Below are 12,317 nucleotides of genomic sequence, written 5' to 3' on the forward strand. Positions count from 1 at the left end.
TTTTGAAAATGTGAGAAACGAGCGCGCACCGTAAAATACGAAACTGCGGCGAGAGTGACGTCGACTGTACTGTTTCAGCAAGACGCACTGTATGGTGAACTCGGTCCCATTTTTTTTTTTGGAAAAAAAATAATACACCTTGGTGGTTTGTGGAAGCCAACAAATCCGAAAAGGGACGCATTAGGGACGTCGATCTTCACGTCGTGGGAAGCCCGTGAAGGTACGTCGCCGTGTGGCTATCGTTTCGAGAACAAATCGCGCGGTCGTATCGACGCCGCCGCCGCCGCTAGGCGCCCGGGATACGACATCGTGTCCTAACGGCGTTGTCGTGAGAGCCGCCGACCGGCTCAGGCTTAAACGATCGTTCTTTATCTTGCAATAACCGTTGATCCGCGGCGTAACAGTGACCGCAACGCCCGCTCGTCTCCCAGGCATATTCTGAGCCTTGTTAACGGGTTCGTCTTCGCCCCGTAACGTGGCGCCGGAGGCCTTGAAGCGAGCGAAGCGCGCTTTTGAAGAAAAGAAACATGGAGGGGGTTTTTGCACGCACCACACATACACAACACGCAAAGGCGGCAGTCCGAGGCTAGCCGGCTCGCTAACGGCGCGGTGTGCTTTTTTCTTTGTTTTCGAGCCGTTGATCGTTTTATAGTGCTAACGCCGGTGACTTTTTTTTTTCTCTCTTCCTGCCTCGTCTTGTTTCAAATTCAGGCTGACGTCATGGCGGACGAAGACTGCCGGCGCGAGCCGCCGAGCGAACGACGCGTCGAAGAGGACCCCGACTCGGACACCAACATCGATGCCTCGCCGGTCGCCGACGCAGCACCGGAGAGCGACTCGCAGGGTTCCGGAAAGCCCGAGCCGGCCGAGAAGGAGCCCGTGGTCGTCGTGAAAGTGCCGTACAACGAGCACAGTGACGTCAGCGCAAGAACAGAGGTGAGTGTGTTTTCGTGGTGGGGCGCCGTTTTTATCGAAATGTGGGCTTCTGCCTGCCCACGTGAAGTGTGGCGGTGCTTGCGATGACCTTGTTTATTTCTTTTATTTTGCTCGAGCCCGTTTACGACGCTTTTTTAGAAGGTGCATCGTACCACGCACGAATCTTTAACCTTTCTGTTTGATTGGCCGTCGTGGCGGTAGCGTTTTTTTTTTTTTTCTAAAGCTCGGCGATTGCCAACTGCCGATTACCTGCAAGCATTGGTTGAACCGGGGGATTACCTACGCACGTAGAAGTTGGGACACAGAGAGGGCAGTCACAGACGTGTAGGAAAAAAGAGAAGCTGCATAAAAGCAGTGTTTAGTTGTGAAATATCGAAGTTTGGACCAAGCAAGGTGTTTCCTGCAAGGTTAGCTTTTGCTTGTGTAACTTGAGCCACAGAAGGGCTGTAGTCACTAATACGTGAAGTGCCAGAAAAAAAGGCAGTGTTTCACCTGTTTGAAAATTCAAGCCCAGAAGCATTTTTCTGCAGATACGATGTGCCCTTGAAAAGAGGTTGCAACAACGCGCTGCCTGCTTTCATGTTCATGTGGCCATTTTTGCCCCAAAATGGGTTCCTTGGAACGTGCCAGTCATGGTTTGGTTTGCTCTTGTGCAGCGGCTGCTAATCAGAGGAAGCAGTTGTTGAGCATCGCAGTTGCCAAACTGCCGTTTGCTCATAGGCATGAAGTGAGGCTAGACGCTAGGAATGCTATAAAATGGGCCCTTGCAAGCATTGGCTTTGCAACAAGTGTGCTTCTATGCAAGACACTGACACAGATAGTGGCAGAATAGCCCTCTTAAATACATTTTGACAAGGTGCTTGCCACACTTGTTCTGTGGATGTGGCACTTTGCTGTTCAGCTTGAGGTCGTGGGTTCGACTCCCTGGCATGGCAGAATGCAGGAAAAATGCTTGTGTGCCGTACATTTTGGTGCACAATAAAGGGACAATAAATAGAAATATAATCTGAGCGGTGTCTGTAAATTGGGCTTCGACGATATGGGAAAAAAGAATGCCACTCTTACCATGAGAAGACACTTGACAAGCCAGAAAAGAAGCCAAAACAAACGACGGGTAGCAAACGTTGCCTTGGAAGCTCCTGCACCGGCTTGCTGTGGTGTCAAGGATTTTGATGGTGTCTGCTCTGGCCTGGTTAATTTGTTATTGGTAAAGATGGATTGCGTTGTGGGGGGGTTCTAAAAAGAGCCAGAGTCAACTTGGCGAGCTTCAAGCACATTTACTGGGCCATTACACGAGAAAATACTTGGGGAATCCTTGATGCCACAGTGACGTACCAGGACTGGGCTATTGGCGCGAAATTACGAGATAGAAGAAGCTATTTACAGAAAAACGTGGACCAAGCATGAGGCTTCTGTATTCACTCACTTCAGGCTTGCCAATGTTCCACCGGCTTTAGAAGTCTTGCCCTCCCAGGATGCCAGACCACATGGCTCGTACCGACTAATGTTCCTCCAAAGCACTTTGGAAAGGCTTAACACACTTGCGGAAAGGCTTAGCATGTTGGCAAGTCCAAACAGACCACAGCAACCTTTGCCTCGCCCTCAAGGAAACGCGCCTCTGTCGGTAGCGATCAAAACCCGCACTAGGCCTACCCTCCGGTTCAACCAAAAGTTGTCTCAGTGTGCAAAACTGTTGCTGATGTTCCAAGAGCTCTATGTTGGGCTGCCTGATGCGGTCTCAAATGTGTTTTTGGGACAAAGGAACAACACAGTAGCGGAAACAAACATCTTCTTCTTTCTGGGGTTTTACGTGCCAAAACCAGTTCTGATTATGAGGCACGCCAGTAGTGGAGGGCTCCGGATTAATTTTGACCACCTGGGGTTCTTTAACGTGCACTACAACGCAAGCACACGGGCGTTTTCGCATTTCGCCTCTATCGAAATGCAGCCGCCGTGGCCGGGATTCTATCCCGCGATCTCGTGCTCAGCAGTGCAACACCTTAGCTAACTGAGCCACCCGGGGTGGGTGGAAACAAACAGAATGGCATTTATTGTGCCTACTAGCATTGTGCCTTCTGTGGGTGCTGACAAATCGAGGAAGCCTAACTCGTGACAAGGATATCGAGCGAATATGTTTGCCCCATGTTGGTCACAAACACTGAAGTCGTTCTTGGGTGATTTCACACTGAACATGCACTGCTGTTGCGACTATGAAAAACTTAGAATAAAGTGATTTCATTTTATGGAGGTTGTTTGTGTTTCAGTTGTCCTTGTCCAGTTTTGTGCTTTGAACTGTTCACGTTCCAAGGACACTGCATAATATTGGAGTAACACGTAAAGTCGGTGTTCTAATACCCGCTACGTAGGGCTGAATGGACAGCTAAGCGGATAGCGGCCATCTCAAGCGGAAGCTTTGGCTCAATTTGACGAGGTTTGTTGCATTTAAAAGAAAACGTAATTTGGTGAAGGTAGGAAGTGTGTTTTTGATTTAGGCCATCTAAATTTTTATAAGAATTGTTTAAAAGTGTTAAATTTAGAACAATGAAACTACCAAGCTTACAATGCCAACTCGGCTATGAGAAACTGTATAAAGTTTCTGTAAACTCCATTTAATAATGCATCTGAAGTTGGCAAAATTCACATATTACACACTCCTATTAAATTCATTACTAATATGTGAATAGGCCCTTTGCAAAACCCTTTAAAACAGTACCAAATCCACGCGAGCTGTAATACACCAAATGGTGTCTGCAATATCTTTTTGGTGCAAGCTACACATTTTGCAATCCTAAAAAGTGTGATCAGGCCCCATATTAAAATTCCATTTCCGGCAGTCACAAAAATTTAACTTTCTCTCCTAAGTGCAGCAAATTTTATTAAAATCGGTCCAGAGGTTATCTTTACCTGTATTTGAACGATGTCATCAGAGTTGGGCGTGAGCTAAAGCTCCCTCTTAACCCCTTCGCTTCCGCCTGTACGGCACTCCGCCGCACCTGGTGCTCTGAGGCACATTTTGCTTTGTTGAGCATGGTCCGCGTTGCAAGATCTGCTAGAGACATTGCATATTCAAAATGTCTGACTTGTTCACAAAAGCCATGAGATGCAATAAAGAAAGACCTAGAAAATGAGCGCAAAAAGAAACGTGCAGGAATGCCGAGTGCAGTTTTGCATCTTTAAAATTCGGAACGCCTCTTGGACTTTTGCTCTTGCAAACTAAGCACAGCATCGAGTGGTGCTGAAAGAAGTAAGCCTGCTCGGAAGCCTGTATGGATTTTTTTTTTCTGACCAGGTAGTACTCTGGTTGACCCGCTGGGATGGCTCAGTCAGCTAAGGCATTGCGCTGCTGAGCACAAGGTCGCGGGATCGAATCCCGGCCGTGGCGGCCGCATTTCGATAGAGGCGAAATGCGAAAACGTCGGTGTGCTTGCGTTGTAGTGCACGTTAAAGAACCCCAGGTAGTCAAAATTTATCCGGAGCCCTCCACTACGACGTGCCCCATAATCAGAACTGGTTTTGGCACGTAAAACCGTAGAAAGAAGTACTCTGGTTGCAATGGCTACTAGAACAGAGCGTAGTCTGGCGTGCAGGAACCTTTCTATTGCTTTACAGACAACTCTTGCTTCTTGAAAGGGTAGACAAATATGTCCCTCTAGTGTGCCAAACCCTGAGCAACCTGGAAAATAGCCTGCAATGTGCTGCCATCTATGAAAAATGGCCAGAAACGGCCATTCTGTGAGCGGTCAGCGCATCGCCGGTCCTTCCGGCTTGAGCCTTGGCTGGCGGATCGCTGGCTGTGGTGGCTCCTAAGTTTTTCCAATCTGACGAAGCCAGCTAAACAGAGAGCTTCGCAAAGACTGCATTGAAGTCCAGAACAATGCTGCCCCAAACAATCTGCGGCTGAGCGGAAGGCTTGGAAACTAACCAGAAAAATTGTCTTCTCACAGGAAAAACATAGCCGTGCTTTTTTATGCACTTATTGTATACTACATTGTGTTTTTTCCCTATGTTGGCATAGGCAAAATGTTAAAATGCAGTGGCCATACATGTATACGCTTTTCTCAGCCTCTTGTTGACGCGAGGTGGCGTAAGTCGGTCTTCCAGGTGGTTCCAGGTGCATTCTATTACCTGGGCTCGAAACTGTCTTAGCTGTCAAACTAGACCGTCTTCAATGCTGGCCAGAATTAGAATACGCCTAACATTGCCAGATGTATTCACCACGCACCGTCGTTAAATCAAGCATGCTATAAAGTTGCTTTGCTTTTTCATCTCTCCAGGAGCAAATTGAGGAATTCCAGACCAAGCACAAGATCAAGGTAGAGGGTGAGGGTATCGCCAAGCCGATTCTCAAGCTTGAAGAGGCTGGTCTTCCAGGTGAGTTGGCTCATTGCATTTTACTGTTTTGCTGCAGTTTTCTTTGGAGAACAACAGTCAAGTTCAGATCATTTTGCCTTGAGGTTAAATCCAGAAGTCGTGCGAATTCAGCATCCAGATTTGAGGGGGTTGTCATGGTGAATTGCTTGCGAATCCTTCTTCTGTCTACCTCTTCTGTTCGCACCCTGCCTTTTACAACGTTTGTGCTAACCAAAAGTCAAGCGGACCGAAGCTGGTTAGCAGCTGGGCTTGTGGTGATTGGCTTGCGAAGGCTTTTTCATGTACCTTTACTGTTTGTGTGCATAAACTAAGGAAGAAGAAAAAACTTCCTTCGTTGCTGAAGACAGAATTTTGTATTTACGCTAGTGGGGGGACTTGACATTGCTTCATTCAGTTTAACTTTATTGCAGTTTTACCATCCCTTTTTGTTGCAACTATTCTTTTTTATACTCATTTGGAAGAAACCAAGGAAAACCAGGGACTAAAGGTGCTTGTCTGCGCCTGATGAGGTCCCTGTCCTCAATATTTTGCTCACTCAAGCAACAATGGTAACATAACACCATTGTGTCAGAACATGAAGTCGATAAAATATACATTTTTATGCACTCTACCAAAGTCTGCTTATTATCTCAACAAGAAATAGGTAAACAATAAACAGGAAATGCATTTACCAAGAAATGAACGGCGGTCTTCAAGACATTGCATAGTGAACAACATTCTATTAGCAATCAGGCAAAAAACATGCACTAACCGTATGTTGCGGAAACATACAGGAAAAATAGAGCCTGGGCTTTGCTTTTCGCTTAATGGGCTATTTGACGCTTTCGCATCAAAATAAAAGTGCAAAGTTTTGTATAACCTAAGCTCTGGAAAGGAAAATTTAAAATAGGATTGTTCCATTAACAGATCTCTATGAAGTAGCTTCCTGAAATGTCTCGGGGACATTGCTTGCTGAATTTCAGTTTCAATATTTCTGTTATCATCCACGAATGCAGGGATAAATGTTTTTTTTTTTCTTTTTTTACTGGGCCCGGAAGGCTTTGCAAATGTTAATTTTTATTTCAAAATTTTTTTCAATGAAAGAATTACAGCAAATAGTTGACCTCAGTATTTCCATTTTTCTGTTGGAACATGGAACAGAATTAAACTTGCTGGGAATGGCATTTACACAGTGCTAAATGTGGTAGCTACATTGTGATAAGTCAGTTTCTGGATGACTAGCTAAGAAGAAGCTTTAGCTCGGGCTCAACGCCCAACGCAAATTAGTGGCTTTGCACCAAGAACAGATATCGCAGTACTGTAAACTGCATTCATTAGGGCATCCAAAGGGAACAAATTTGATATATCAATTTGGGCCTTGCATGAATTTGTTACATTGCTTAAAATGGTTTTAGAAAAGTCCTACTCGCATTTTAGTGGTCAATTTCAGAGCCATGTATAATACATCAATTTTTTCTTGCTTTGGATGTACTGTTGATGCAATTTACAGAATTGTGATTTTTTTTCATCAAGTGTGATATTGTTTTTCATTGCAGAGTCAAAGGGGTAAACTTGATAGTTTCGTTTCTTGAGAACTTGTGATATTCAAAAATTTCTATTAAGAGATTGACAGCCTAAATCTAGAATTTGCTACAAACAGTCACTAGATTTTGACTTTGTATTTTAAGTGCAAGAAAGCTAATCAAATCTGATGCAGGGCTGTGTTAAGAAAAACGATTTCTCCTTTCTCGCGTATTTAGATAGGAGCTCCCAAGCTAAAGCTTCCTCTTAAAATGAAATCTGATGCATTGATGTCAAACACCAATGAATGCACTTAATCATTTTTAGAATGACAGATCATCGTTTCAAAAACTCTTTCGCAAGCAGCCTGCCAACCATTCTGATGTGACCGTTTCAGACGAGTTCATAAGCAAAATCAAGGATGTTCTCGGAAGCTCGTTACCTGCTCTGGCCTCATACGGCCTGCCAGCGCTGCTTGGTGGACGAGACTTCATTGGACTTGGCGATGCCTCCATGTCTGAGAAGGTCGTTTCTGTGAGTGCATTTGCATTTGTCTGAAATTGTACATCTGGCCTTAACATTATTAATCTTTAAACCATGCCCTTGACTTGTCATTGCTGATCAGCTGTTGCTCGAGTTTTGTCGGATTATTGGATTGAAGCAAAGCTGTCGCAGTTTCGGTGACTAGGGCTGTGATGCCCATACTTGTTAAATACTGTGGTATTCGATTTGAATGAGTTTGCTCTTGAATGTCATTTAATCACAGAGGTGTTTTATGTAATCGATTATTGTGAGGTACTCTCGCTTCTCGGCAACGGTAGTGCATTTTCCATTGTTTTATCGCTGCCTAAATAGTTATGCGGTCAAAATTCTTGAAACGCATACGCAGCATTCTTATGTATGTCAGAGAAAAAAAGTACACCTTCAGAGTACGCACTGTATAGACTCTTGCACTGTCGTGTTGCAGAACATCTCAATGACTCGTTTGACATATGACTTCTTTCTCTTTTTCATCTCTCACAGTTTCTTCCATCAGTCGTCATGCATTGCCAGCGAAACATGAAGAGCGAGTCGAAAGGCCCTGTCGTAAGTGCTCGCTTTTGAATGGGTCTGAAATCGCTTTAATGATGGCACTATCTTTGAGTGGGCCTCGTTAATTGCACTGTTCTACGCGGTGTCCTTCCAGGCACTTCTGCTTGCGTCCAGCTGTCGGCAGGTGCGCGACATCTACAAGTACTTCCGGGACACTGGCCGGTCGCTGGACCTGGAGTGTCTCGAAATCTCGGAGGAGACCTCCAACGACCGCGAAGACTTCCAGTCAGGTAAGTTCCACTCTTGTAGTGTAAAGCTATGTCAGTCGGAAGCTTGGGGCTTCTGTTTATACTGACAATGCATGCATAATCCTTTAACCGTGGGCAGTTTTTGACTGGTTAAACATTGCGCTGGAATGTACGATGAGTGGTGCGTAAATAGCCAGTGCACTCGACGTGTAGAGCACATTTTAGGTGACCATGAACTGTTCTCGCCTCTATCGTGCTTTGAGTGCTTGCGTTGCTGGTCGCAAGTTCGCCCAATAAAGAGTTAAATTTTTGAACTAGCACTTTTGGCTCTATTTTTCACCGTCACTACAAGTTGACTATAATGTCAGTGCTGACGAAGAAGACGTTTAAACTTGGCTCTAAGGGGGACCTCGCGAGTGAGCTGCCATCTTGTCACTAAAGTAATTGTAAATATTTTGTAAATATATATTGTGCTTCTCTTTTCCTCGGTAACAATACTGCGTGGTAATCTGTGCATTTCAAACACTAGCAACACCGCTGCTGTCAAGAATGTTCATGTATTCATTCTGCTGATTTCTCTTTATTATAAATTTTTTTTTTGCCTTGTTGAGAAGTGCAATATTGCATCTGTCCGTGACGTCATTTCCATGCATGGTTGTTGCGCAGAGTTCCATGTGGCCATTTCCACGGTGACCACCATGCAGAAAGTGCACACGTCGGGGCACTTCGACTTTGGGACCATCTCCGTCGCAATCCTGTATGGCGTGGACGAGCTCTCTGACAACAACCATGTGGATGCAATCAACCTGATCCTGAAAGATGTTCATGTGAGTTACGAAGCCAGGGAAAGCGTAGGGGAAATGAACTGTCCGGGTACTAAAATTCAAACTGAAGTGAATATCGATTCGCACAGCATTTAGTCGATTATTCGAAAATATGGAATGACACCGAAAGCCCCCCCCCCCCCCCCCCCCGCTTTTTTTTTCCTCCACTGAAACGTTGGCGTTTGTACACTAGTGTGATGTCGCTGATTTCAAAGTACTTTCTCGTATTTGAAACTCTCTAATTCAAATCTTTAGTTCCTTTAGTACCGTCAACTTGACTCAGGTCAATTGGATTTTTCGGTTAATTCGATCCTGACAAAAGGTCCCGGCTGGCACCCATATATGTCCATGGGCCCATGCTTTCGTTATTTCGATCCTGAAAGTGGTCTTTGCCGGATAATTCGAACTTGGCTGGTCAGCATGCATGCGCCTGACCCCAATGGCGACTCGCAACAGCGGCAGTGTCTCTTGTCGGCGGTTAGGGTACAGTAAATGTGTCGAACACACATCCTCTCATGTCTAAAACGCCTACTTTCAGCCTGCCTCAGGAAGATTTTAAGGAGGTTTCTGCACTAAATGAGAAACAAGACAGGACTTATCTCGGAAGCTGTTGTCTGGATGTTGGTCACCTGAAAAAAAGTGACACTGTGGCGACGTGGTGGTGGCTTCTCTGCCTTGCATGCTTGCTTTTGGAACCATGTGACTACGTTTGATGAATAGGAGGCATGAGTGGCGAATAGAAAACAAGCGCAACTCTGGCTACCTAAAGGGCAGCCATATGCAGTGACTCTAGTGAAGGCAAGCAAGAATTGCGGTGGCCATGTAATAATTTATGAAATGCCTGTAACATTGCTATTACGACATAATTTCATAAGATTGTTGCAGCCGTATGTTCATTGTAGGCAGGTGTACACAGTTCCCACTACACAACAAATTTTCGAGCTCGAGAGTGGTTTGGGACCCTTTGAAATATGTGGCGTCTTAGAAGAGCAGCTGCATGTGGCGTTCAGTGCATACCTGACAAGTCTCCTGGATTTTTAACATTTCTTCCGGTGTACGGTTGACAAGATCTGTACACAGTTCCCACTACACAACAAATTTTCGAGCTCGAGAGTGGTTTGGGACCCTTTGAAATATGTGGCGTCTTAGAAGAGCAGCTGCATGTGGCGTTCAGTGCATACCTGACAAGTCTCCTGGATTTTTAACATTTCTTCCGGTTGTACGGTTGACAAGATCTCCCGGAAATTGCAGTTGTGCGCCATTTCTATCCACGTCCTGAGCTTTGTCTGGCCACTTTGGCAAAAAAATCCAACCCAATCTGATCCATTTAGAAGTCCATCGGGCATAGTGTTGTGAACAAAGTTCATTGGAATCTCGTTGATATGATCGTCACGGGAACCGGAACATAAACCATATCATCCGAAAATCGTATCAACCAACATATTATTCAACCAAATCGTATTATTGGGAAAATAAAAAAAAATTATCATCCCGAAAAACGTATTATGCAGAATTGTATCAACGAGGTTGCACTTTCGTACGGAAACCCTACATTCATTATTTCGTTGAACTTTATAAGACTGCAGCACCACTCTTAATGCTGACGGGGTTGCAGGGTACCCTAGTGGCCCTAGTCTCATTCAACTAGTGAGCAAATGTCGAGTTCCGCAACTAGCAACACTAAAATCTCCATCGTTCTCCTAGACGTCAGCCGTTATGGCGTTGCATAGGCCTACTATCAGTCATGGCTTTCAGCAAGGAGTGCGAGTGCAAAAAAGTATCTTGAAGTATTTTTAAAGCAGTACACAACCCAATTGATGCTGGGTATTTTTGTGCATGCCACAGTGCAGTGCAGAGTGCGAGCACCAATTTAGCATCGTGAAAAAGACAGGAATGCAGTTCCACTTGTCCATGTGGGATAAGACACTGGGAAACATCCTCCTTGCAAAAATGTTACAAACAAACTTACCCTGAAGGATTTTTTAAGAAGGTAAAATCAGTAGCAATGAAATGCTTTTTAAAGTGAGTCCTTGTCGTTCGTGTGGTCGTTTGTAAATCTGTAAATAAAAGTCTAATCAAGTTGGCTTTTTATAGATGCATTGTCAGTGTACTAGACAAAGTAGTTGGCCGAGGGGGGGGTTTCTTACTGACCCTCCCCCCAGTCAGACAATCTCCCGGATTTGGTCTCTCCGAACTTGGCAGGTATGTCGAGTGTGATAGGGCAGGTATGTCAACTGTGATAGCAAGCCTGCACATTGGTTTGGGTTAGACCACGTAGTAACATAGACTGGAGTACTTGGACAGGGGATAACATGTCTTTTAAACATTCACTGTACCCGCAAGTGCCGCCGAGACTGTGTTGATATTGCAGCCTTAATTGGGATGACCGTTTGGGTCTAGCGCGTATGTGCTGGCCAGTCAAGTTTGATTTATGCGGCAAAGTCCAATTTCAGCGCTGAGGTAACAAAAGCTTGGACCCATAGCAATGTATGGTTGGCAGCTGGGACCTTTAGTCAGGACCAAACTAACAGGCGTTGAATCAACGAAAGTCTACTGAATAGCAGTTGTGGAATTGCAGCAGGCGAACGTTCCAGGTATGCCACTTCGTAGACGTTACTATGACGGGACCACAGTGTTAGTTCGAATCAAGTGAATTAAGTTTTGTGCTTGCAGCCCGAGCGCCAGTTGGTGGCCTTCAGCAGAAGCTGGCTGCCTGACATCCGGAATGCAGTCCTCGCGCTGGCCAAGAATCCCGTCATCGTGCAGATTGGCGAGGTCGAGACGACGCCGCTGCCAAGCGACGTCACCATCGACGTCCGCGTCATGGACGACGAGAGTGCCAAGAAGAAAGAGTGAGTGGCCGACGCGTTCTCGCCGTCTGCGTTGCTTTTCTTGGGGTCGGCTTTAGCACACCTTGGGGCACTTGGACAGACTTTACTACCCTAGCAAGAAAAAAAGGGGGGGGGGGGGGCTGGCTCGAAGACACGAACGCAGTTCCCCTTGGAACATTTCCGAAGAGCTCGTCTTGTCCGTTGAGAAGTATTCCACCCGAGAGCTGAAACTTTGCTGTGGGAAGGTTGTGAACTTTTTCACCCTTTGTGGTCCAGTGATTCCTGTAGGCATCCTAATGCTTTACAAGAAATACCCTCAGTCAGAAATGAATGAAGCGCGAAACCAATCTGAGACAAATGAAGAGTGCCAGCAACTCTCATTGCACAATATACTGAGTGCTGCAGAAATAGTAGCTAAAGTGATGGCATTACCATGCTTGCGGGCATTACTCGTCAGTTTAATCAGCAACGTAAATTCAAGTGAGTGTCTGCGCCGATGCCACAAAAAAATGTTCTATTCCGCTGCTGTAGAACATGGCACGGTCTCATAACTCAGCCAGGACCAGATGGTCCCA

General features: G+C 45.5%; 1 protein-coding gene across 3 annotated transcripts in view; it reads left to right on the forward strand.

Moving 5' to 3' along the window:
• The first annotated feature begins 41 nt into the window (after window positions 1–41).
• The window catches only part of LOC119453213 (uncharacterized transmembrane protein DDB_G0289901-like), a 41,535-nt gene continuing 29,259 nt past the window's right edge, over window positions 42–12,317 (forward strand). For 2 of the 3 annotated variants that reach the window (XM_037715236.2, XM_037715238.2), the window contains exons 1-8: window positions 42–220; window positions 712–936; window positions 5,211–5,307; window positions 7,205–7,341; window positions 7,831–7,893; window positions 7,994–8,129; window positions 8,754–8,914; window positions 11,585–11,763. In XM_037715236.2, coding sequence (XP_037571164.1) covers window positions 721–936; window positions 5,211–5,307; window positions 7,205–7,341; window positions 7,831–7,893; window positions 7,994–8,129; window positions 8,754–8,914; window positions 11,585–11,763 — 989 coding nt within the window. In that variant the 5' untranslated portion in view covers window positions 42–220; window positions 712–720. Of the gene's footprint in view, window positions 221–310; window positions 610–711; window positions 937–5,210; window positions 5,308–7,204; window positions 7,342–7,830; window positions 7,894–7,993; window positions 8,130–8,753; window positions 8,915–11,584; window positions 11,764–12,317 lie in introns of those variants that run through there. The other variant, XM_049667640.1, reaches the window with a different exon arrangement.

This window comes from Dermacentor silvarum, chromosome 5 (genome assembly GCF_013339745.2).
Source record: "Dermacentor silvarum isolate Dsil-2018 chromosome 5, BIME_Dsil_1.4, whole genome shotgun sequence".
Taxonomy (NCBI): domain Eukaryota; kingdom Metazoa; phylum Arthropoda; class Arachnida; order Ixodida; family Ixodidae; genus Dermacentor; species Dermacentor silvarum.